Consider the following 24,469-nt stretch of genomic DNA (forward strand, 5'->3'; position numbering starts at 1 on the left):
AACACTCTTTGACATAAATCACAGCAAGATCTTTTTTGATCCACCTCCTAGAGTAATGGAAATAAAAACAAAAATAAACAAATGGGACCTAATGAAACTTAAAAGCTTTTGCAAAGCAAAGGAAACTACAAACAAGATGAAAAGACAACCCTCAGAACGGGAGAAAATATTTGCAAACAAATCAACAAAGGATTAATCTCCAGAATATATAAACAGCTCCTGCAGCTCAATATTAAAAAAAAAAAAAAAACCCAATCCAAAAATGGGCAGAAGACCTAAATAGACATTTCTCCAAAGAAGACGTACAGATGGCCAAGAAGCTCATGAAAAGCTGCTCAACATCACTAATTATTAGAGAAATGCAAATCAAAACTACAATGAGGTATCACCTCACACCAGTTAGAATGGGCATCATCAGAAAATCTACAGACAACAGTAGCTGGAGAGGGTGTGGAGAAAAGGGAACCCTCTTGCACTGTTGGTGGGCATGTAAATTGATACAGCCACTATGGAGAACAGTATGGAGGTTCCTTAAAAAACTAAAAATAGAATTACCATATGACCCAGCAGTCCCACTACTGAGCATATACCCAGAGAAAACCATAATTCAAAAAGACACATGCACCCCAATATTCTTGCAGCACTATTTACAATAGCCAGGTCATGGAAGCAAGCTAAATGTCCATCGACAGACAAATGGATAAAGAACATGTGGTACATATATACAATGGAATATTACCCAGCCATAAAAGGGAATGAAATAGTGCCATTTGCAGAGCCGTGGATGGACGTAGAGACTGCCATACAGAGTGAAGTAAGTCAGAAAGAGAAAAACAAATATCGTACATTAACACATATATGTGGAACCTAGAAAAATGGTATAGATGAACCAGTTCGCAGGGCAGAAATAGAGACACGTGTAGAGAACAAATGTACATACACCAAGTGGGGAAAGTGGTGGGGCGTGGGTGTGGGATGAACTGGGAGATTGGAATTGACATGTATACACTAATAGGTATAAAATGGATAACTAATAAGAACCTGCTGTATAAAAAAAAATTAAATTCAAAAATTCAAAAAAGGAAACATTTGTTCAGTGAACATTTGTGAGGTGCCTTCTTTCTTCAAGGCAACATAGATAATATATCACATATTTAGACTCTGCACTACAGATTAGAATCTAACCTGGATGAGCATGTATAAAATTATTATAGTAAATATTATAATATGTGATTAATATATTAAATTATAATAAATATAGTTATATTAACTACGTATTAAAATTATCATAGTAAGCATTGCTTAGCAATTTAAACAACATATTAGGGTGAACATAGATAAAGGAACATTTAACTCTTTAAAGCACTATAAACACCCATTTTGAACCCTTAAAGCCTTTTTTTTAACGGCCTAGTTAAATTTTGAATAGTTGATATTGCCAAATAAGTGGATTCTTTAAAGTTACTCAAAACTTGTCTTACAGATATATATATATCTGTGTATAAATATATATATATATATATATACACCAAAGTATTAATATCTGTTACTCATATCCTGAGTTTGTAAATTTGATATTTTTTTCTATGCATGCCTTTTGCCCAGAATTAAGCTGTGCTGCCGTCAGGTGGCAGTGATGCCTTAGTTATGGCCTCACAGTGCTGTTGCCAGCCGTCTTCCTCCCGGGTTGCCACTGCCCGGAAATCAGGGCAGGAGAAAGTTCAGACAGAGAACCTCGTCTGGGAGCAGAGAGGAAAGGAAAGACTTTATGATAACAGGGAGTCTTAATGCAGAAGGGAAGGGATCAGTGATTGGAGCACAAGTCTCGACCCTTTTCTCAAGTCTTTATTTGAATCCCATGTGTATCACAGCCCAGCTATGTTGTCTTGCCTCACTTGTTAAATGAAGATATATCCACTTCATAGAGTTTTTATAATGGTTCAAATCAAAGAATGAAACTAAAGTGCTTAGCACGGAGCCTGGTAGGGAGGATGCTCTCCAGAAATGATGGTTCTTATTGTAGGGGTCAGGGAAGGCGGGGAGGCAGGCCCAGCTGCAGCTGCAGGACTCCAGATGACTTCAGGCTACATTTCTTTACACTTTACAGCCCTCGGGGAAAATACCTCTAACAGACAGACAGACAGGCAGGCAGGCAGATAAGTTTTCCTCATGTCTCCCTTAGTGTTGGAGAGGAAGAAGGGGCCGTCAGCAGCATTTGAAGGTGAAGACAGTTGCGTCCTTCCCACAGACGTTTCTTTGCCCCCTGTCGACTTGTCCCTCTGAAGACCCAGTCTCACCAAGTCAGGGAGACAAGCTTAGGAAGTCAGAAACTCAACTGGCTATAACTTGATGACGAATAAAACGTTTCTCCAATTCACTGTACATGTTTTTTTTTTTTTTTGGCTGCATTGGGTCTTCATTGCTGCGCCCAGGCGTTTCTCTAGTTGTGGTGAGCGGGGGCTACTCTTCGTTGCGGTGCGTGGGCTTCTCCTTGTGGTGGCTTCTCTTGTTGCGGAGCACGGGCTCTAGGTGCGCGGGCTTCAGTAGTTGTGGCACGTGGGCTCAGTAGTTGTGGCTCGTGGGCTCTAGAGCGCAGGCTCAGTAGCTGTGGTGCACGGGCTTAGTTGCTCCGCAGCAGGTGGGATCTTCCCGGACCAGGGCTGGAACCAGTGTCCGCTGCATTGGCAGGAAGATTCTTAACCACTGCGCCACCAGGGAAGCCCTGAGAAGTGTACAGATTTGTTTAATATAAGTTTTATGTGACAAGGTAGCCTTCGTAAGGAAATGAAGACCCAAAGAAACAGCCCTGAGTATTTTATGATAGGCTTGATGAAGAGTTGACAGTTCATGAAGGAATGTGATAGGTTAAGGAGTATGAAGTAATTGTAGTTAACCGAGGGAATTTATTAGCAAGGCCTGTTTGTAGGCTTCTTCTTGGCATTCCTTTGTTTTGGGAGATAAGAATGGACGTTCCATTCCTCTGGGTATAGTGAGGGCACCTCTCACATGAGGGTTTTATGACCTGTTTTAGGGGAGAAGCGTTGGTGAGGAGGTCTGGGTGACTTTCCTGCTCTTCCTTTTCTTAAATTTCTTCACCTTAAGATATTCAGTATGCCAAGGTGCCATAATTTGGGGTAGCATGTCCAGAACCCCATCACCATCAGCCTCCCCTCTCTTTTTTAAAATACAAGGGGGAGGGGCTTCCCTGGTGCCGCAGTGGTTGAGAATCTGCCTGCCAATGAAGGGGATACGGGTTCGTGCCCTGGTCCGGGAAGATCCCACATGCCGCGGAGCGGCTGGGCCCGTGAGCCGTGGCCGCTGAGCCTGCGCGTCCGGAGCCTGTGCTCCGCAACGGGAGAGGCCACAACAGTGAGAGGCCCGCATACGGCAAAAAAAAAAAAAAAAACAAAAAAAAACAAAGAAGGGGGAGCATACAATACATAATTTTCTGCATTTGACTTTTAAAATATTTGACTCTTTTTTTGAATATGTATTTTTTTGTTTGTTTGTTTGTGTTGGGTCTTTGCTGCTGCCCACAGGCTTTCTCTAGTTGCGGTGAGCGGGGGCTACTCTTCGTTGCGGTGAGCGGGCATCTCATTGCAGTGGCTTCTCTTATTGTGGAGCACAGGCTCTAGGCGTGCAGGTTTCAGTAGTTGCAGCACGCTGGCTCAGTAGTTGGGGCACATGGGCCCTAGAGCGTGCGGGCTTCAGTAGTTGTGGCGCGTGGGCTCAGTAGTTGCAGCGTGAGGGCTCTAGGCCATGTGGGCTTCAGTAGTTGTGGCACGGGCTTCAGTAGTTGTGGCACACGGGCTTAGTTGCTCCGTGGCATGTGGGATCTTCCCGGACCAGGGCTCGAACCCGTGTCCCCTGCATTGGCAGGTGGATTCTTAACCACTGCGCCACCAGGGAAGCCCCTCATTGTACATTTAAAACCAAAGACCCCTAAGTGGTATTTCCCTTTAGAAAAAAATCTTAGGTGTAATATAATTCCAAGATGTAATATCATTTCTCTCTCCTCCACGTACCCTTCAAACAAAATCTCTTTTCCATCCCCTTACTGTTGCTTCAGTTGCTCCAGTAGCTGACAAAGCGTTTTCCTGCATAGTTAGAAATGAAAGGGTCAGAATACAAATATGATGGAAGAAATATTCAACTAGATTTGACCAGTATTTACCAAGTACTTGCTTCTGTAACATACCAAGACATATTTTGGGGGGATAGCAAAGATCATCCAAAACACAGTTCCTACTGTATAGAACATTACACATTAGGAGGGGAGACAGTTCACATATACAATTATTTTAAGAAAAAATGTGGTGAATGCTACAGTGGTAATTGTAATAGCTTATATTTATAGACACTTTCCAGATTAAAAACTGCTAACAAATACATTATCTTGTTTATTCTTTGCAATAACCCCCTATGAAGAATAAGTATTAAGTGTAATTGAAAAAGAGTCATCGAGGCTCCAAGGTGAAATGCCGAAGGTCACAGAGCCAGCGAGTCCACCATCAGCTCAGCTGGTGTGTACTGGGATGCCTGGCACACAGCACCGGGGAGTGCTAGCTGATCCACCTTTCTTCCGTGCGCTGGGTGCTGTTCTTGGTGTGGGGATGTAGTGGTAAATAAGACAGACAGAATCATCATCTTCAAGGAGGATGAATGGTGGATCCATAATGTAAAACGAAATTTCTTACCTACATTCTATTCTTATTTTAACTCTTGCAGTAAGTACCAAAGTACAGTGCTTTGGCGACCCTGAGGAGGGAGAGTAATTCTCACACGGGTGGTTATGGAGGGCCTCGCAAAGGGGGTTTCTTTCCCTGCCACCCAGTTCCTGATTGACTTTTTAAATGTGCCATGTTATTCATACCCCCTTTTGGAATTTTCCAGGTGCGCAGATTTTCTGAGGCATTCTTTTGTTTTGAACATCCAAGAGAAGCTGCCATTGCATACCAGGAACTTCAGTGAGTAGCATAAATCCAAAATTTCAATGATTCTATTTCCTTTTACATAAGGTATCATCTCAGAATTTATCAGTGACAGAATATACAATATTTACAATGAAAGAAATTAGGACAATTTGAAGTTTAGTCAAATTGCATTAAATCTTATGCATTACTTCACTAAAGACCCCGCCCTTACGTAAAGAAGTATACTGCGCCGTTACCCCTCCCCACACAGATCTACCCCACCCTTGGGAGTCCCACGCAGCCCTGGCTCCAGCCTTTCATTTGGCCATCTTGTTGTATTTTTATCTTCACAGGTCAGAATCTCTTACATTTATCCTTATGTATTACATATTTTCACAGGTAGTCTGACTGGCACTTCCTGCTGTTATGTAAAAGATTTACAATTCAAATATCCTGAGTAGATGCCTTCCACTTTCCCTACTGAGTACATTTAGATCTGGTTTTCTTTGGCTTTAAAGAATATTTTGAGGACATTATGTTGAGTGAAAGAAGTCAGACATAAAAGAGTAAAGAATACATGACTCTGTTTATATGAAGTTCTGGAACACGTAGACTAAGGTGAAGAAAGTCAGAAGAGTGGTTTTCTTGGTGTCGACTTGGGCTGGGAGTTTGCCTGGAAAGACGTGAGAGTACTCTCTGGACAGGTGGAAAATGTTCTGTATCGCGTGTCCGTTTGTCAGAATCATGCAGCCAAAATTTGTTTGTTTCAGTGCATGCAAAGTATATGCCCCAACAGACAACTGTAAATAATCATAGGGTGTGTGGGCAGGCAGTGAGTGGAGGTACAGACAAAGCAAGAAGGGAAGACGTTTGTTGATGGGGCTTATGGTGCTGTTCTGTGTGTACTTTGATTTGTTTCAAATTTTCCGTAAGAAAGTTTTTTTAAAAAAACTATTTTGCATTAGAAAGTTATGTACCTTTTTAAAAATAGCTGTTAATTGTATTCATCAGTACGTGTTAACTTTTTTTTTCAACATTATCATCAAATCGTTAGCAGGCGTTTGAGCTTTTGGTCTTTCTCCTCTATGCTATTCTCAGCTAATTAGGATGTTCAGACATTAAGCACAGATGACTCACTTTGAAATAACATTTAAAAGTATAGAAGAGTATAACAGAAATTAAATAATTTATCAATAAACCATAATTTTCTTAGCCAGTAATTTTTGTCAACAAACCATAATTTTCATCATACCAGTTTTTATCTCTGACCAAGGAGCTCTTTCGTAAGGAGGTTGTCTTGAGGAGGGGTGGTCCCGGAGAGACGATGAGGTGAAATTGGTGAGATTGTCTAGATTGCAGTCTGACGCACGACCTGTTTTTCAGTGCTCAGAGTCACCTCCAGATGTGCACCGCTCTCAAAAACACTTCCTTCTGCGGCTCTCTCCCACCTCTGCCCATTGAGTGTAGTGAATTAGATGGAGATCTCAATTCATTACCTGTGATCTTTGAAGACAGGTATTTAGATGCAGTTACTGAAGGTAAGTGTAATCTAACTAAAATATGGAAGCTGTGTGTGTCATTTTCAGTATATTCTGTCTAATATACATAAAGCCATTCCTTAATGTGGGGCTGTTTCCCCCCTCCAGTTTTATTTATTTTTGAGGATATTAGAAAGTTATAGTCAGAGAAAGTAGTCTTAATCATATGAGTTCTTATACCTCGTTTTAAACCTGAATTTCTTTTTCTTTGGATAAAAGACTTAGATGCACCCTGGATGGGAATTCAGAGTCTTCAGAGATCAGAGTCCAGTAGAATGGATAAATGTGAGACTGAAGAAAGCTCTCTAGCTGGACTTTCCAGCCCAGAGTTGAAAGTCAGGCCTGCTGGGGCCTCCAGTTTTTGGTCTACAGAAGGTGAAAAGCAGCTAACAAAGTCTCTAAAAGGAAAGAATGAAGAATCAAATAAATCCAAGGTTAAGGTTACTAAGCTCATGAAAACAATGAAACCTGAAAACACAAAAAAGTTAATAAAACAGAGCTCTAAGGATTCTGTGGTTTTGGTAGGCTACAAATGTTTGAAAAGTACAGCATCAAATGATCTCTTTAAAAGCTTTGAAGGCAATCCTTCACATAGTCAGAAGGAAGGTCTGGACACCACAATATGTGGATATAATTTTGACCTAAAGACCTACATCAGACAGACAAGTCAAAAGGAAGCTAGCTATTTGCCAGCTAATACAGAGAGAACTGAACAAAAGTCTCCAGATATTGAAAATATGCAACCAGACCTGTTTGATCCTTTGAACTCTGGCAGCCTAAATCTTTGTGCAAATTTGTCCATTTCAGGTAAACTTGATATCTCCCAGGACGATAGTGAAATTGCACAAGTGGAACACAGTGTGGCATCCAGAAGTTCATCAGATGATTGCCATGATCATCAAACTGCCCCCACTTCGGGAGTTAGGACAATTGAAGTAAAGCCCTCTAATAAAGACCCTTTCAGTGGAGAGAAAATAACTGTTAAAATAGGACCTTGGACAGCGCTTCGACAAGATGAAATATTTGTGGATAGTTTACAACTACCCAACTTTGAGTCCTTAGAATCTAACGGTAAATCTAAATCTATAGAACTAACACTTGAAAAGGAAGCTTTGCAGGAAGCAAAGTGTTCTGTTGGAGAACCTTTAGCTAAGCTAAGAAGTAATCCACCTGCTTCTTCTACAAGAGAATATCATGTTGTAGTGAGTGGAGACTCAATTAAGTTACCAGATATTAGTGCCACATGTGCCTCGTCTCGGTTCTCAGATTCAGGTGTGGAAAGTGAACCAAGCTCTGTTGCAACACATCCAAACCCTGACCTAGTCTTTGAAACTGTACAAGGGCAAGGTCTTTACAATAACGAAAGGTTATTTCCTCAGCTTTTGATGAAGCCGGATCATAATGTAAAGTTTTCAGTAGGCAGCCACTGTACTGAGAGCACAAGTGCTTTCAGTGAGATCCAGTCATCCTTAACGTCCATAAACTCTCTGCCTTCTGATGATGAGCTGTCACCTGATGAAAATCCTAAGAAATCTGCTGTACCTGAATGCCACCTAAGCGATAGCAGAACCGTGTTGAATCTAGGAACAATTGATGTGCCAAAATGTGACGATAGGAAAAAGTCAAGTATTATCTTGCAACAGCAGAGTGTCGTGTTTTCAGGGCATTTGGACAATGAAATGATAGCAATACATTCCTTAAATTCAAGCACTAAAGACCCTTTACAATTTGTTTTTTCAGACGAAGGTACTTCCAGTGATGTGAAAAGTAGTTGCAGCTCCAAACCTAACTTGGACACTGTGTGTAAAGACTCCCAGAGTCCTGATAAATCTAGTGACCCTGCAGGGACCGCAGTTCCGTTAAGTTCAGGACTGGTTTGTTCAGGCACCCCTTGTGTCGTTTCAGGTTCCATTTCTACCAGGACAGACGTCAGTGAAGATAGAACTGTGAAAACAAAAAATAGCGATGCGTTAAATCTCAAACAAATGTATTCAGAAGGCCCTACAGTTAAAGATGAAACTCACCTGGGTACAGGTGACCCTTTTTCAGTCAGTCCTGATATGGTAAAGCAAGGGCTTGTGGAAAATTATTTTGGCTGTCAAAGCAGTACAGATAATTCTGACACGTGTACTGTTAGCTACAGCAATTCAGTTAGCCCTCCGAAGGAAACTTCTGAAAAAGAAATTAGTCCTTTTCAGCAGGAACAGGGTAAAGAAGAGGAGGAAGAAGAGCAGGACCAGCGAATGGTTCAAAATGGGTATTATGAGGAGACAGATGACTCAGCTGTGGATGGAACAGCACATGCTCACTGTACAGACCGAGGTGCCCTAGAAGAAGAAAGATTTATCAAATCTGAAAACATTAGCAGTGACTATCTGAGGGATGGTATAACTATGCCTACTGTCTGTACTTCCGGCTGTCTGTCCTTCCCATCTGCACCACGAGAGTCTCCTTGTAGTGTTAAGTATTCTTCTAAGAGTAAATGTGATGCCATTACAAAGCAGCCAAGCAGCGCTTCTTACAACTTCACCTCTTCACTGTCCTGGTATGAAAATTCACCAAAACCTCAAATACAAGCGTAAGTAATGGAGCACAATAGCACGTGCTACTAAAGAGAGAGAGAGAGAACATATATGTATATTTCTCTGGTAACATACATATTTCACGTTCTCTGGTTTCTGTAATACAGAAAGTGCTTCTTTGATTAGCTGTCTGAAATGGAGAAGTGAACTCAGTATGCTCTTTGACAGACAGACCGGCAGTTCCCTGTATGATTGTCCTGTTCTGTAGGCTCGACTTGCCTGATACAGATTTTCCATTGGCAGCTTTATGGTAGAAGTATGGAATAATTGAGGTTAAAACCCTTTTTTTTCCCATCAATACCTCATCTCTCCCCTGGTTAACTCCCAGACAAAAGTTAGGTTTTATATCTAGCAAATAAGGTCAATATTAGATAATTGCTAGAAACTTCCTAAAGCCTACCAGACTTAGATTGCCTCAGCTAAGTCAGTGTTTCCAGAATTGGGATTTCATGGACCAGTAAAAAAAATCCAGAAAATTTTGAGCATGGCATAGGTTTACTAGCATGGCACTGGTTTTCTACTACCTTATTCCAGATGGAATTATAATCCCTGGAATAAAATGTCTGGGCATATCTACTATAGGTTTTTTAAGTTCCCGGATCATTCTGATGTATACACATAAGTAAGGTCCATGGTACCTACACCTAGTGAACCCAGCAAGGTGAGGACAGCCCATTGAAGACTTGTAATGTGCTAGGAAGCTGAAGGTTGCACCACCTCCTGGTACCTCAGACTCTTCTGAGTCATTAGTGAAAGCAGTGGTCTGTATTCTTCACCCAGTGTGCCCTGCTCCGTTTAGTGTTCAGTAGCCTCTTGGAGTTTTATCAGTCCAAATGATCTAATGTTACAAGAGTGAATAATTTTTGACGTTCTCAGTCCCCAAGTTGATTAGATATGTCGCTTATTCTATCAGTAAAAGAGTGTACGCCACCAATTTTATTTAATCACATCCCCTTCTTAGTTCTGTTCCTTCTTATTGGTATTTTTAGAGAAAAATACAAATAACCTCATCTACTAAATACTGTACCTGCCATTCTCACTGCTACACTGTGTAGAATATCTCCTTCTTCTCCTTTTATATAAGGTTAAAAAGGAGCAAAGAGGGTAAGATTTGATCACAGGATCAGCATCAGACTGTCCTCTCTGCAGTGCTTCTCCCGTCTTTTCTATGCATACAGTATAAAATTCAGTAGAAGGCATAACTCCATTCCCAGTGTTTTCTGAGTGGATTTCAAGTTTAAAAGAATATTTTTAAGTGATGTCAGGCTTTAAATACTCATTGTATTTGATCAGAATATGTACTAAAAAATAGTAAAAAAAATTACTCTCTGATTTCTAAATCATTTAGGTGAGCCCACATATTTTCATTATTTTAAAATCAAATATTTCTGGGTTTCCTCTTCCACAGTTCTCTAAATGCAGCAGATAAAACTGAGTATAATACTTAGTAACGAGTGTCTTTTACACTATTTTGCTTCAGCTTCCTTCAGGCGAAAGAAGAATTGAAACACCTTAAGCTCCCCGGGTTCATGTACAGCGATGTTCCTCTTCTGGCATCCTCAGTACCCTATTTTTGTGTGGAGGAGGAGGAGGAGGACCGTTCCGAAGACGGAGTCCATCTCATTGTCTGTGTGCACGGCCTGGACGGTATGTAACGTCTGTGCATGTAACCCATAGCAACTCAATCTTTTCTCTTCCTAGTAGATCTCATTTAGTTTTATTTAATCTTTGACCTGAAAAAAGATTTCTAAATTGCTGATATTAATTAAATCTTAAATACTCTCTAAAACAGAGATGAGCTTAATTTTGCTGAGTATAATATTATATTTCTTTGTAAAGTAAATTTTCCATGGAATTGACATCCACATGCCAACATTTTATTTATTTTAACTTCGGATTTTTCTGTCTTCTCTCTTTTTATTATTTTTGTCAGCTGTCACCTCGTGGCAATCATTTTGTCTCCCTTTGATCATCTTTCTGCTTCCCTTTTAGCTTGCTGCTTTAAACCTTATGGACAAGAAAAATCAATACCTAAGAATTAAAGATTCACTGATTAATCGGGGTATAACTTAAATTCTTAATACCTTGTTTTACTGCTGTGGTTTTGTGACAGCTGTTTTGGTTACTCAACAGCCTATTTTTCTTGGTTAGGAACTATGTTAGAAGACACCAAATATCTCTGGACTAGCAGAGTATTACTGTGTTATAAGGTGATTCTGTAGCAACAAATTGACAAAAGATTTTATGGATTATAAAAATGCTAAACACAGGTCTGAGCTAGTAAATTCTTATGAAATTGGAGATTTTTCTTTAAGAAAAACAAAACCGTGACTCTTAAGAAATAAAATATCTCTAATACTAACCTCTTTCCCCCCACTAATAAAATTTTCAAAGAATTATCCTCCAAGAAAGGCTTCTTGGCCCAGTAGAATCTCTGGTAAATTCCTCTTTGAAATCTTCAAGAAACACACTATCCCATGTTATAGGGAGGGAGACAGACACACCTGGGGGTGGGGAGGCGGTGGCGAGAGCATCGATGCGACCAGACCTCTGAAGAGACCGGCTGTTGGAGGCCATTGCCAGCTGATGGAAATCCGCGGTGAAATAGACACTGAGGATTCTGGTTCCCAGGGCCTTGTCTCTTCACAGCTGGCATAGGCCTTACGCTTGTCCCCAAGAAGTGTAACAGAGTATGAGGGTGCGCATTGTACCTTTCGCTTTATCTCGTCCCTTAGGTATAACTTTCATTTTCTTCATTTTCTAGGTAACAGTGCAGATCTCCGGTTAGTAAAAACTTACATTGAACTTGGACTGCCTGGGGAAAGAATTGATTTTCTTATGTCTGAGAGAAATCAGGTACAGATAGCTGTGTTTTCAGTGGAAGCACACATTTCTCTACCAGTTTCTACCTAAATATTTGCTGACTACAAAATGCCTGTCGTAGTAGAAATAATTTTTCTGATTTCTATGAAGTTTAACAATTAATGCGTAGCCTAAGGAAGTAGAAGTAATTTACAGTTTGATTTATCAGCTTTTTACATGTGCAAAATTCCTAGAATTTCACATTCTGTGCAAATATTTTAATTAAACCATTATAAATAACCTTATGTTCAGTGTTGATAGTGGACTAAACGATTATCTAAATGAAGTGTTAAGAACAGTGAGCCTTTTTTTCCCTAGAATTTCACTACTTGTTCGTTTTAATATAATGAATATTACATTCACTAAGTTCTTTAAAAACCACTGGTCTTCAACCATACTTTCAATACCTAAATTAAAAATAATGTTTATATTCAGTGTTTTATGTAATTACACATATTCAGTATATAACATATCTATTTCGCTTTTGTTTAGAATGATACTTTCGCTGATTTTGATAGCATGACTGATCGCCTTCTGGACGAGATAATACAATATATTCAGATATATAGTCTAACAGTCTCAAAAATAAGGTAACTTCTATAATATTACATAAATTGTTTTTATATCTTTATGAATTATAGAAAAATCACACAGAATTTCTGGTAATTTTGTTGTCCTATTCTGAAATATAGGATACCACAACTCTAATTTAAAGTGAATAAAAATAAAAAGATTTTAGGGAAAGACCACATATTATATAATTCTGTTTATCTGAATTGTCCAGAATTGGCAAAATTATAGAGATAGAGATAGATGAATGACTGCTTAGGGCTGGGGGAGAGGGGAGATGGTGGGGGGGCGGCGGTGATAGCTAAAGAATGTAGGGTTGGACTTCCCTGGTGGTGCACTGGTTAAGCATCCGCCTACCGATGCAGTGGACACGGGTTCGAGCCTTGGTCCGGGAAGATCCCACATGCCGCGGAGCAACTAAGCCTGTGCACCACAACTACTGAGCCTGCGCTCTAGAGCCCACCAGCCGCAACTATTGAGCCCACGTGCCACAACTACTGAAGCCTGCGCGCCTAGAGCCGTGCTCCGCAACAAGAGAATCCACCGCAATGAGAAGCCCACGCACCGCAACAAAGAGTAGCCCCCGCTCGCCACAACTAGAGAAAGCCTGCGCACAGCAATGAAGACCCAACGTGGCCAAAAATAAATAAATAAATAAATAAATAAATAAATTTATTTTTTTTAAAAAAAGAATGTAGGGTTTCTTTTTAAGGTGGTGAAATATTCTAAAATTTCTTGTAGTGATGGCTGCACTACTCCATAAATACAATAGAAAGTGTTGAATTGTACACCTTAAACGGCTGAATTGTACGGTATATGAATGATATCTCAGTAAAGCTGTTACCAAAAAGAAAGGTTATAGGGAAATGGATATATATAAAAAAATGAAACTGTGAAAATACTTTCAACGTGTCATGACTATACTTTGAGAGTCAGCTTTCCACAAGCAGGAGATGATGATCAAATCAATATGTCTTATTATTTAATCACAGATGTTGTGAATAGACATGGGGGAGAGAAAAGCATTTGTTTCTTCTAGTCCGGTAAGAATTAAAGAAAAAGTCAAAACTAATCTTTCTGCCTCAAAAAGAGTAGTGTAAACTGATGAGTTTCACGTCCCAGCTGGGTTAGAGGAGGAAGCTGGCTCTTTATACGCTAGGCTTTTGTGGAGTTTGCTTCCTCTTCCAAGTACAGAGTAGGGACAAAGAACAGAGAGAGCAGGTTTTTATTTGAAGTCACTGTTTAAAAACATTTCTGTTAAAATATGGTGGGAGATGCAAGTATGTGGAGGGTGGAGAGAGATTGTTTTCTTGTTCTAGTAATTCTCTTCATTTATGGATTTTTCATCTGTTTACTAAATTTTCTATAGTCATCTTGTATTCCTTTTATTAATTTGTTATTTTATGATGAGAAAATAAGTCTGTTGTTTCAGTTCTTTTATTCATCCACCAAAGTATGCCCTCTTCTAGATTAGATGGTCAGTTATAATCAATCATTATCCAAAAGCTTGATTTGGTTGATTGAGGACTGTTCGTTATCAAACTTTACTTCACAGCTTCAGGAAGTTTGCAGCTTCTCACTAGTTACATCTGTAAACTAGTTATGTCTGTAAACTAGTTATATCTGTAAACCACTTTTAAGACAGCTTTCAGGCCTTCTTCTTTCACTGTTAATTGTCCCGAGGGGTTCATATATTGTCTATCGTAAAATAATGGTAGGCAAAAAGGCTCTTTTGATTTAAACTATTCCTTAATAAAGGTGAAATGCTTTATAAGTATTAGTTATTCTTTTGGTATAATTTTAGACTTACAGTCAGAAAATGCACATTTTTTTTCCTGTGGCTTGAAAGTACTTAGAGAACTCCCCACCTTGGAGTGTGGACCAGAGAATAAGAGAAATGGGGATATAATGTCTCCTAAATCATGCTTATATGTGTAACTTCATTATTTTGTTTTAAATCATGTCTTAACAGGTAAATAATTGGTGTGTGTACCTAAAGATGCAAATTTATCATCTAGTCAATATATTAGCGCTTTTAAAATGTATTTCTTTCTAAGCAATTACGAACTAGGAGTAAAAATTTTCTGATAAGTAGTATCCTATTTGTATAAAGTAAGTGTATAAACTATATAATAGTAGGAATTTTCTGCTACTTTCTCACATTTTTTGCTTCAAAATGTAAGTTATGTCATTTCAGAATATCAAACCATAGTTTTAAAACGTATTAGAACATTTTAAATGCTTAGTATTTCACATCTATGTATGTATTTTTTTAAACTACTACTATGGGAGAAATGTCATTTTGTTTCTCTTATAGCTTTATTGGACATTCGTTGGGCAATTTAATAATCCGTTCAGTGCTTACAAGGCCACGGTTTAAATATTACCTTGACAAACTTCATACCTTTCTATCACTCTCTGGACCTCACCTTGGTACACTCTACAACAGCAGTGCTCTTGTTAATACAGGTAAGAAGTTTTATTGTCCAGTACAAAAATTATGGCATGGAGAGAAGATTGAAATACAAATTTAATATTTTCTAGTGTTTATTTTAGAGCAAATTTGTCATGTACTTGGAATTTCATGAAACAAAAGACGTGTCTATTTTGTCATGCACATGAAATAAGCTGACAAAACTCATTTCAGAAAATGATGTCATATTGAGATATTTGTCAAGTCACAAGAGCATTTTTTCCCTTTTTATCATTAAACTGTTTAAATATTTTCAGTAAATGTTAGTCTTATAAACAGGCTATTTTGTTGTTCCATTAGTTGAGCAGATAACAAATATCTATGCTTAATACATTTTAAAGTTATAAAATATTTTATATAGAACATTAACTCTGATTTTGGTTTGATAGTGATAAAGGGATATTATGAGAAAATAAATTCTAAACTTTTAAAAGAAATTGAAGTAAAAATTAAGACCCCAATTTTGATTAGAATAAATATTCTCATTAAGAAGGATCTGATACTTCATTTGCCCTTTATTTGGCTTTGTTTTTCCCTTAGAATTTTAAAATGGCTTTTATAGTTTAGTTAATTGATTCCCATTGTAAGAATTAGATTTCATTCTGACTTTTTTTCATTGAGCCTTGAAACTCTTATTTCCATTTTCTCTTCTACTTCTTTCATTGACAAATAAACCATACCATTTTCCTTTGTATCCCATTTCAAATGGTGGTATTCAAAATCTAGCTAGTTGTAGATTTTTACAGTTTCAAAAAGAGGGCATGAGAAAAATGAAATCCATAAATAGTACAAAATAGAACCCAGTATGAATCGGATGCAGTACTTTGAATTTCTTTCTTCACTAAACTTTTCCCCAGATAGACTTTCAATTGGCAGCTTTAATCAGTTAAAGGGTTTTTTCCCTCTTTTCCTCCCCTGTTCACCTCAGTAATAGAATCAACAAAAGTAGAAATGTATAGTCTACAATCTTGAAAACCAGCTCCAGAGTGATTGAGGTTTCACTTACGGGGAAGATGCATTTAAATACGGGTAACTGGTAATATAAAGAAATACAATTAAATATGATACTTAAATTATATTCAGCTGTTACTAGAAAACATTATCCAATTGCTCATCCTTAGAGTTGGTCCTTATCCAGTTAGTCTCCCATGACTGACCTGTGATTGTCTGTAAAGGCTCCGTGCTCAGGCATGTGGATCTACTGTGTTTAAAGTTTACTCCCCCTCTGCTTCATTATAATTTGAACAAGTATATCTAAAGGTGTAATTTTCCCAAATGTGTTCTTCATAGACCATTACCTATTTCATTACCTAATGCGGTAGAAATAAATAACAAGCCCTCTGTCAACCACCGTTAACCCATCGTTAACCTCTGTGTGTCTGTATGTTTATATTATCAGAAAGTGGAAATATTTTGCAAATATATTTTTTATTCGCCAACAAAATGCTAATTTGGGAGATGTATTTTGAAGTGAAATATATATATTAAAATGAATAACGTTGGCATATGGTACTATATAGTTCCGGTTTATAACTCTCACATATCACATACCATTTATAACTCTCTAGGTCTGTGGTTTATGCAGAAATGGAAAAAATCAGGTTCTCTTTTGCAACTGACATGTCGAGATCATTCAGACCCTCGCCAGACTTTCTTATACAAGCTTAGTAATAAAGCTGGTAAGTATATAGAAACAGTTTTGAAAACACTCACTTGAAAACCCCTTTTTTAAAATAAACCTTTAACAAATCAGTTATCAACATGTCTTTCTGGTGATTATAAAACTATCAGTCGGTTGTTATTTCTTTTTTTTTTTTTTTTTTTTTTTTTTTTTTTTTGCGGTACGCAGGCCTCTCACTGCTGTGGCCTCTCCCGTTGCGGAGCACAGGCTCCGGACGCGCAGGTCCAGCAGCCATGGCTCACGGGCCCAGCCGCTATGCGGCATGTGGGATCCTCCCAGACCGGGGCACGAACCCGTGTCCCCTGCATTGGCAGGCGGACTCTCAACCACTGCGCCACCAGGGAAGCCCGATTGTTATTTCTTAATAGTGAAATAGACTCACAGTTAAAACTAAGCAACTGATAGCATGGTTTAATTTTTTTTTACATGATTGTATTTATTTTTTGTGACCTGCACAGCTACTTTGAAGTTATCCTAAAAATTTTGGCCTTTATAATTCATACCAGCTGTAAGTTAAGTTTTTGATCTAGGACTCTGTATGTCCTAGCCCTCCTGTCCTTCTAGCTGCCCCCAGCCCCAGTCCTCAGCCTTTGTTTTAAACTGCCACATTTTTTTTTAACTTTGCTATTATAAGCATTTCTGGAAAATGTCAGAAACGAAACCATTAATAGTTATTCCTTCTTAAGATTCTCACCACCGGATGGATCTTGTTACTCATCTCTCATTAACCAGTTATTAAATGTATTCCCCATCGTGCATGTGTGTCCTAGGCTTTTACTCCCGGAAGTCCCCAGCTGGTCCTTGGCCATGCATTCTCACGCTCTGTAAGTGACCTCACCTATGACCTTTCCTCTCTCCTGGACTCATCCTCACACTCACAGATTCCCGGCACATTCCTTCCACTGTGTCCTTTGAGGTCTCCGCTTGAGGAGAAGAGACTGCCCTCATCTGTACCTTCCTCAAAGAATGTGATCGCCACTTCCTGCTGAAAGTGGACCCATAACTGAAAGCCGGCTATTCCCCAGCCCGCCCCCGCCTGCCCACTCCCCCAGCTGTGGAGCAGAGGGTGGCACACTTTTTTGCTGAAGGGCTGGATAGTAAACATGTTGGCTTGTGGGCCATAGGATCTCAGTTGTAACCACTCAACATACCACTGTAGCCCCAAAACAGCTATAGACAACACATGAGCTAGTGAGTGTGGCTGCATTTCAAAAAAACTTTATTTACCCAAAAAAAAAAAAAGGCAGCAGTCCAGACCACACAGGCCTGCCATAGAAGCAGCTGGATTTCTTGATTCCTCGCTTACTGAGGCCCACCTAGAGCAGGAGCCCGTCCTCTTGCTTTCCATCCCTCCCAGTCGTGACTCCTCCACCGCCACGTGAAACTGCTTCCTTTGAGCCTCAGCCTTCTCGTCTTCTTTAATATAATGCTCTCCTGGGCCCTTCTTGCATCTTCAGTGAGAACTTTGACAAGAGTTCATTGACAAATATTTATTACACAGTTATGCTTAGGAAAATATATACATGTATTTTTTAATTGTACTCTTTTCTTTTTTTTTTAAATTTATTTTATTTATTTTACTTTTGGCTGCATTGGATCTTCGTTGCCACTTGCAGGCTTTCTCTAGTTGTGCAAGCGGGGGCTACTCTTTGTTGTGGTGCATGGGCTTCTCATTGCAGTGGCTTCTCTTGTTGTGGAGCACGGGCTCTAGGCACACGGGCTTTAGTAGTTGTGGCACGTGGGCTCAGTAGTTGTGGCTCTTGGTCTCTAGAGCGCAGGCTCAGTAGTTGTGGCTCACGGGCTTAGTTGCTCTGTGGCATGTGAGATCTTCCCGGACCAGGGCTCGAACCCATGTCCCCTGCATTGGCAGGTGGATTCTTAAGCACTGCGCCACCAGGGAAGCCCGGAAAAGATATTTTTCTTGAATCTTAATATACTTAATCCTGGCATCATTTTTGGTAATTTGATGAGCCGACCCTTTAGATGATTCACCAAGCATTACAGAACCTTTCTCAACTCTGGTAACCTTCCATTCCACTCCACTGTGAACCCTTACCCGTGGCTACACTCCACCCAGAAATTTCAACCAATATTCCACTCTGTCACTGTAATAGCCTGTCCTTTCTCTCTCACTCCCTTTTTCTCGCCTGCTTTCTACACTCAGTTAAGATCCCTACTCCATCTTCTTAAGATGACCCTGTGCCTCAGGGTTTCATCCCCTTCCTGACCTGTCTCAGACTCTGTGAATTATGACTTTCATCATTCATACACTGTCACCCTTTGCTTTCTATCATAGCCAACTAGCAAACCTGTACTACCGCTTCTTCACCTAGCCTGTTGAGCTCTGCCGCAAAGGACACGCAGACGTGCACATCACTACTGCTGTAGATCCGTGGCTTCCCTGTCTGGTTATCTCTTAGTAGCTTTCTACTCGTTCCCTGCAAAGTTTCTCACCTCTTTTCCTCAGACTTAAACTACCACTGCTGCCTGCGCTTCCACAAATGGCTCTGTTTCCTGTTCTGTCTGTGAAAGTCAAGGCCGTCAAGCAAGGACTTTCCTACTTCCTTCTGTTGGCCTACAGGCATTAGCATACCTAGACCTGTGTGTGCAGCTGCCTACAGAGTATATTTACTTAGACATCTCATGGGTGCCTCCAGTGCAGTGTGTTCACACACCTCCTCTTTCCCCTCAGATTGACTTCTCTGCCATCTACCCAGGCAGAAACTTAGAAGTTGTTCTTGACTTCTCTTTCTCCCTTTCCCCACATCTGCTGAGTTACTAAGCCCTGAAACTTCCAGCCTGCTTGGCAGCTGGTGGAGCCTCCCTTTCCTTCCATTGTGACTGCCTTAGTCCAGCCTTCATCACTTTCACTTAGATTATCGCTGTGGCCTCCAAACTGGTTACCCTGCCTCCTGTACGCCCCCCTTCTCCTCTGTCTCACTTCCTCATTGGATGAAATGATTTTCTAAAAATTAAATCAGACCGTATTGGTCCTGTTCAAAGATCCTCCAGAGTACCTTATAGTTTTCAGGATGAAGTGTAGAGTCCGTGGCTTAGGGCATCAAATCCTGTATAACCTGGCTGCTGGTTCTTTCATGTGCTCCGTATCCTCCTCTTTGCACACGGGCATCCTTTGCTGTAGTCACGTCTCACGTGTGGTGCTTCCTCGCCTTCACCATGCTTCTTCTGCCACCATTCCTCCCCGTGCGTTTGCCCATCTTTGTAGCACTGATTCTCTTCGTCTTCTAAAATTACACTCCAGCACCACCTGCTCTCCGGAGCTTTCCTTGATGCCCTGTCTGATTCGGTGCTCCTCTGCTGTCAGAGTACCAGCACGTGCCTCCATATCCCAAATCTCATGTCTCAGGACTGACCGCAGTAATGAATTCCACTCCTCGTTTGCCTGCTACATATCTGTGCTTATATTTCAAACTAAATGTGTCTAACATTGATAGTTTCTTCTTTTGCTACCTCTTTTTTTTACCTTTTGTAAATGTTACTCTGTCCTCTAGATTACTTGGTTTGAAACACCTCAGTGTCATCCTTGACTGACCCCACTTCTTTTCTTTGCGTACCACATCCCAAGAGTGTTAATGTCATCTCTGAACTGCTGTAACCTTCTATATGAACCTCTTTTATCATAGTCATTACAGCTTATCTCATGTCAGTCATTTTTATGTATCTCAGCCTTTTTTCCTGACGTGGGATCTGTCGTGACAACCCTTTCCCACCCTCCCACATACCTTCAGCGTTTACCATCGTTCTTCCTAGTAGACGTTCACTGTCAACCCGTTGAATCAGCGAGTGATCTGTTCAATATTATGTTCGGTATCCAAAAGCAGGTCAAGTATTGCACGGTAGGCTGAAAATCAAACCCATATATTTGGTGAAGGCTGAAGTAGCTTGAACTTGTAAACTTAAGCCCTGGCCTTTTAAATCCATTTTTCATCTTCATTCCTCTCACCATGTCTTCCATCCTGCTCTTGAAACATTTGATACGAACACTAGACAGATTTAGTCACTGAATACAGCCCACTTCATTTGAGTCTTATTTTAACCTTTTCAAGATTCTGCCTTAAATACTGCTGTCAATATGAGAAAGAGAATTGGGAAGGGTTATTTCACGTGTCGTCTGTTATTAGAATCCGTGAAAGAAAAGTTCTTTTGTAGGTGGAGTTTTGTGATTTTGTTTCTAAGGGTACAGAGTAACAACAGCAAGGTATTTACAGTACACAGAAATACATGCTTGATTCACAAAACCACAAGATAGTCCTACAAAATCAAATACATCACATAGTTCTCATGTGAGAAAAACTTACCCTGACTAGAACCATTATGTGTAGCTATGTGTATAGCATTGTGTGTAGCTATGGAGTTTGTACCGCTGCTGCTGACAGGATAGGAAATGTATGAAAGGCAAAGCTGAATGGAAGTACTCCCTGGGGCCTGTGTATTTACACTGCACTTTCCAAAGTGAGATTTAATTAGCAGTAGTGCTAATAGCAACATAAAATAAAAACACTAAAGAAAGCATAACTATAAAATTTTACTGTAAGAATTCTGTAATTCATGGCATTTCCCAACTGACTGACCAGGTACTTGTGTCACTAAGTTTATAATTATTAGTAGATATGAGTAGGTCTTTTGTACTTGAGTTATTTTTTAAGGATTAGTTAAAACTTTTCCTTGCAAGTTATTAATTTATTATTTGCCTTTTAATGCGTGGCAGGACCTTCACCCGCCCCCCCCCGGTTGTACCAGCGTAGCACTGTTTCAGAGACGGACTTTGAAGGCACACGTAGATACTAGTTTTAGCTGAAACACTGACAAAGGTTACTTGATCTAAATATTAAGTAATTCTGTTTCTTCATTGGTAAAATGGGAATAATAGTATCTTCCTCACAAGACCATTAAAGGTTGAATGAGATAATTCATGTGAAATGATTATGGTCTGAATAGCACGAAACTCAGTAAATATTAGTTGGTAAAAATAGCTCTAAATGAAGAGGTGCCTGAACTAAAATAGTATTAGTGTCATAGATTATAGAAATTTGCTTTCACATTAACATCATAAATCTATTTTAGGAGATTTCTTTTTAGCAGAACTGTCAATATTACTAGCTATAAAAATTGTTCAAATGACTTATTAAAATTGTTTTTGTGTTTTAAGATTTCTCCTTGTAGCTAGAAATGAATTTATTAGTATACACCTGAATTGAATTAGTATTATTATGGAACATAGCGTGAAAGCATACTATGTTTTCTACTAATAACTAGTACATTAAATAATACTAAAATATAGAAATAAATAATAGCCAACACACAAGGCACATACCGTATTCCAGGTGCCACCCAAGCATGTCATACATGGGGGTGTGTTTAACATTATGAAGTAGGAGCCCCATTGCATTGCCCCACTTTGCAGGTGAGGACACAGATGCCCAGAGTGGCCAGACGCCGCCTCAGCCCAGAAACTAGTACCACAGCCATCATGCGTGGTCAGACCAGGTCGCGTTAAGCCAGTGATGTATACCTTCAAGAACTTGAGAAGGTTTTCCTAATTGTAGTTTTAAATGTTAACAAATATTCATTAATTGATTTTAAAATTATAATATTGCCATGGGAGTTGGAACAGGTCTCTCTGAGCTATGTTTTTTTCCTTTCTTTTTTTTTTATCATCTAAAGAATTACGAGAAACGAGTAGTCAATTCCTAGGAAACTGCTACACCTGTATATATACATAAAATTCTTTATTCACAAAGTAGAAATATATGGGTTCACATCAGAAACATAAGTAAATAAAACAGGAAAACATAGAGCAGTGTTTACTTAACCAATTTACGTAGCCAGTGTGCTATTCTCAGGTATTTTTAAACAATCAAGAGCCCTAGAGATAACTGTTCTTTTATATTTTACTCTGCTAAAGCTATAAAGTCTTTGATGCCCTGATCCAATTATTGCATCTGTTTCTTCTGAATGGCCAATTTCCTATTCTCTTGAGAAAGCATAAAATCACCTGTCTAAAGCAAAATCCAGCCTTCTACCCTCTTCCCTTGTTTATTTAAGCAAAGCCTCCCCTGTGGGTCTTCATTTTGAAACAGTCTTTTTCTCTGCAACATATCATTGGTTAATAGCGTTCCTTAATCGAAAGCTATTCATTATTTTAAAATTAAGGAAGGATTTAAAAGCCTAAAATAATTTGAGTGATTTCTAAAGCAATTAAGAAATGTTATCTTTTTGTAAAAATCAGGTATTTATTAAGTGTGAATTGCCTTTGTTGTTTTGTGAACACAATAGATATTGTAGAGGGCTACAGAAACGTTACGTTTAAAAGGAAATTATCTTTTTTGATTAAGGCATTACAATTATAAACAATGACTAAATTTTTTAAAATTTTTATTGCAGTGTAGTTGATTTACAGTGTTGTGTTAGTCTCGGGTGTACACCAAAGTGAATCAGATATATACATATACGTATATCCACTCTTTTTTTAGATTCTTTTCCCATATAGGCCATTACAGAGTATTGAGTAGAGTTCCCTGTGCTATACGGTAGGTCCTTATTAGTTATCTGTTTTATACAGTCATGTGTATATGTCAATCCCAATCTTCCAATTTATCCCTCCTCCCCTTCCCCCCAGTAACCGTAAGTTTGTTTTCTACATCTGTAACTCTGTTTCTGCTTTGTAGATAAGTTCATTTGTACCCTTTTTTTTTAGATGCCACATATAAGCAATATCATATCATAACAATGATTAAATTTTATAGCAGCTTTTAACTAAAAAACCTATAGCATCCTACAGATTGCTGATAGAATATATCAATAATTTACACAATATAGTTGCAGCATGCCAGCATGTCCTCACTGAATATCAAGGGAAAGAAAGATGAAGGAACCTAGAGCAATGTGGAAGGTAAACAGTATACTGTATCTAGATGAGGTGACAGCAGTGCTGAGTAGCCAAGATTACAAAGAGAGAAGGCTGTATTCCATGATGAGGGCTCGAAAAGAGCCAAAGAACAATCTACCCATTGTTGGAATTTCAAGAACAAAGTATCCTTATTTTAAGATCTTCCTAAAAACATCTGCTTAGAATCTCTTTACCAGCTGTTGAATTCTGACAAATAAAATATAACAGTTAAAGAAGTCTCCTGCTGTGCTACTATGGTACAAGATAATCTCTTCTTCCGGCAGATTACAGAGGTGTTTAATAATAGGTATCACTTGATTTGTAATTAACATTTGTATTTTGTTTCTGAAAGTGTAGGAAAGCATCAGCAGCAGCTTACATTATTTTAGGAAGCAAATTCTTTCAAATGTATTTAAAATAAATGAGTAAAAATAGGAATAGTTTAATATTGAGTAGACTCTGTCCATTTAGAAAGCACAGGGTTTCTCAGCCTCAGCACTTTGACATTCTGGGCTGGATATTCTCTGTTGTCAGGATCTGTCCTGTGCGTTGTAGGATATTTAGCAGCATCCCTGGCCTCTCCCCGCTAAACGCCGGTAGAGCACGCACCCATCAGCACCTCACATGCCCCACCCCCTGCTTGTGAGAAACAGCGTTGTCTCCAGACACTGCTAAATGTTTCCTGGAGTGCAAAGCCACCAGTTCAGAACTGCTATTTTTGCCAGTTCCAGAAAGTAACCAGAGATGAGTCAATATGAATTGCTTTAAAACTCATTAAATTTTTCAGAAAAAAAAAAATGAGCAGCCAAAAATATCAGGAAGGGCTTCCCTGGTGGCGCAGTGGTTGGGGGTCCGCCTGCCGATGCAGGGGACGCGGGTTCGTGCCCCGGTCCGGGAAGAACCCACGTGCCGCGGAGCGGCTGGGCCCGTGAGCCGTGGC

General features: G+C 39.4%; 1 protein-coding gene across 7 annotated transcripts in view; it reads left to right on the plus strand.

Annotated features, from left to right (window-relative positions):
* FAM135A (family with sequence similarity 135 member A) overlaps positions 1–24,469 on the plus strand; it is a 127,593-nt gene that overhangs the window by 92,067 nt on the left and 11,057 nt on the right. For 3 of the 7 annotated variants that reach the window (XM_024132955.3, XM_024132952.3, XM_055087644.1), the window contains 8 exons: positions 4,894–4,967; positions 6,297–6,451; positions 6,671–9,029; positions 10,514–10,680; positions 11,798–11,889; positions 12,388–12,485; positions 14,783–14,934; positions 16,507–16,617. In XM_024132955.3, coding sequence (XP_023988723.1) covers positions 4,894–4,967; positions 6,297–6,451; positions 6,671–9,029; positions 10,514–10,680; positions 11,798–11,889; positions 12,388–12,485; positions 14,783–14,934; positions 16,507–16,617 — 3,208 coding nt within the window. Of the gene's footprint in view, positions 1–4,893; positions 4,968–6,296; positions 6,452–6,670; positions 9,030–10,513; positions 10,681–11,797; positions 11,890–12,387; positions 12,486–12,830; positions 13,107–13,457; positions 13,509–14,782; positions 14,935–16,506; positions 16,618–24,469 lie in introns of those variants that run through there. The other 4 variants (XM_024132954.3, XM_028494688.2, XM_024132953.3 and 1 more) reach the window with 4 other exon arrangements.

This window comes from Physeter macrocephalus, chromosome 10 (assembly GCF_002837175.3).
Source record: "Physeter macrocephalus isolate SW-GA chromosome 10, ASM283717v5, whole genome shotgun sequence".
Taxonomy (NCBI): Eukaryota; Metazoa; Chordata; class Mammalia; order Artiodactyla; family Physeteridae; genus Physeter; species Physeter macrocephalus.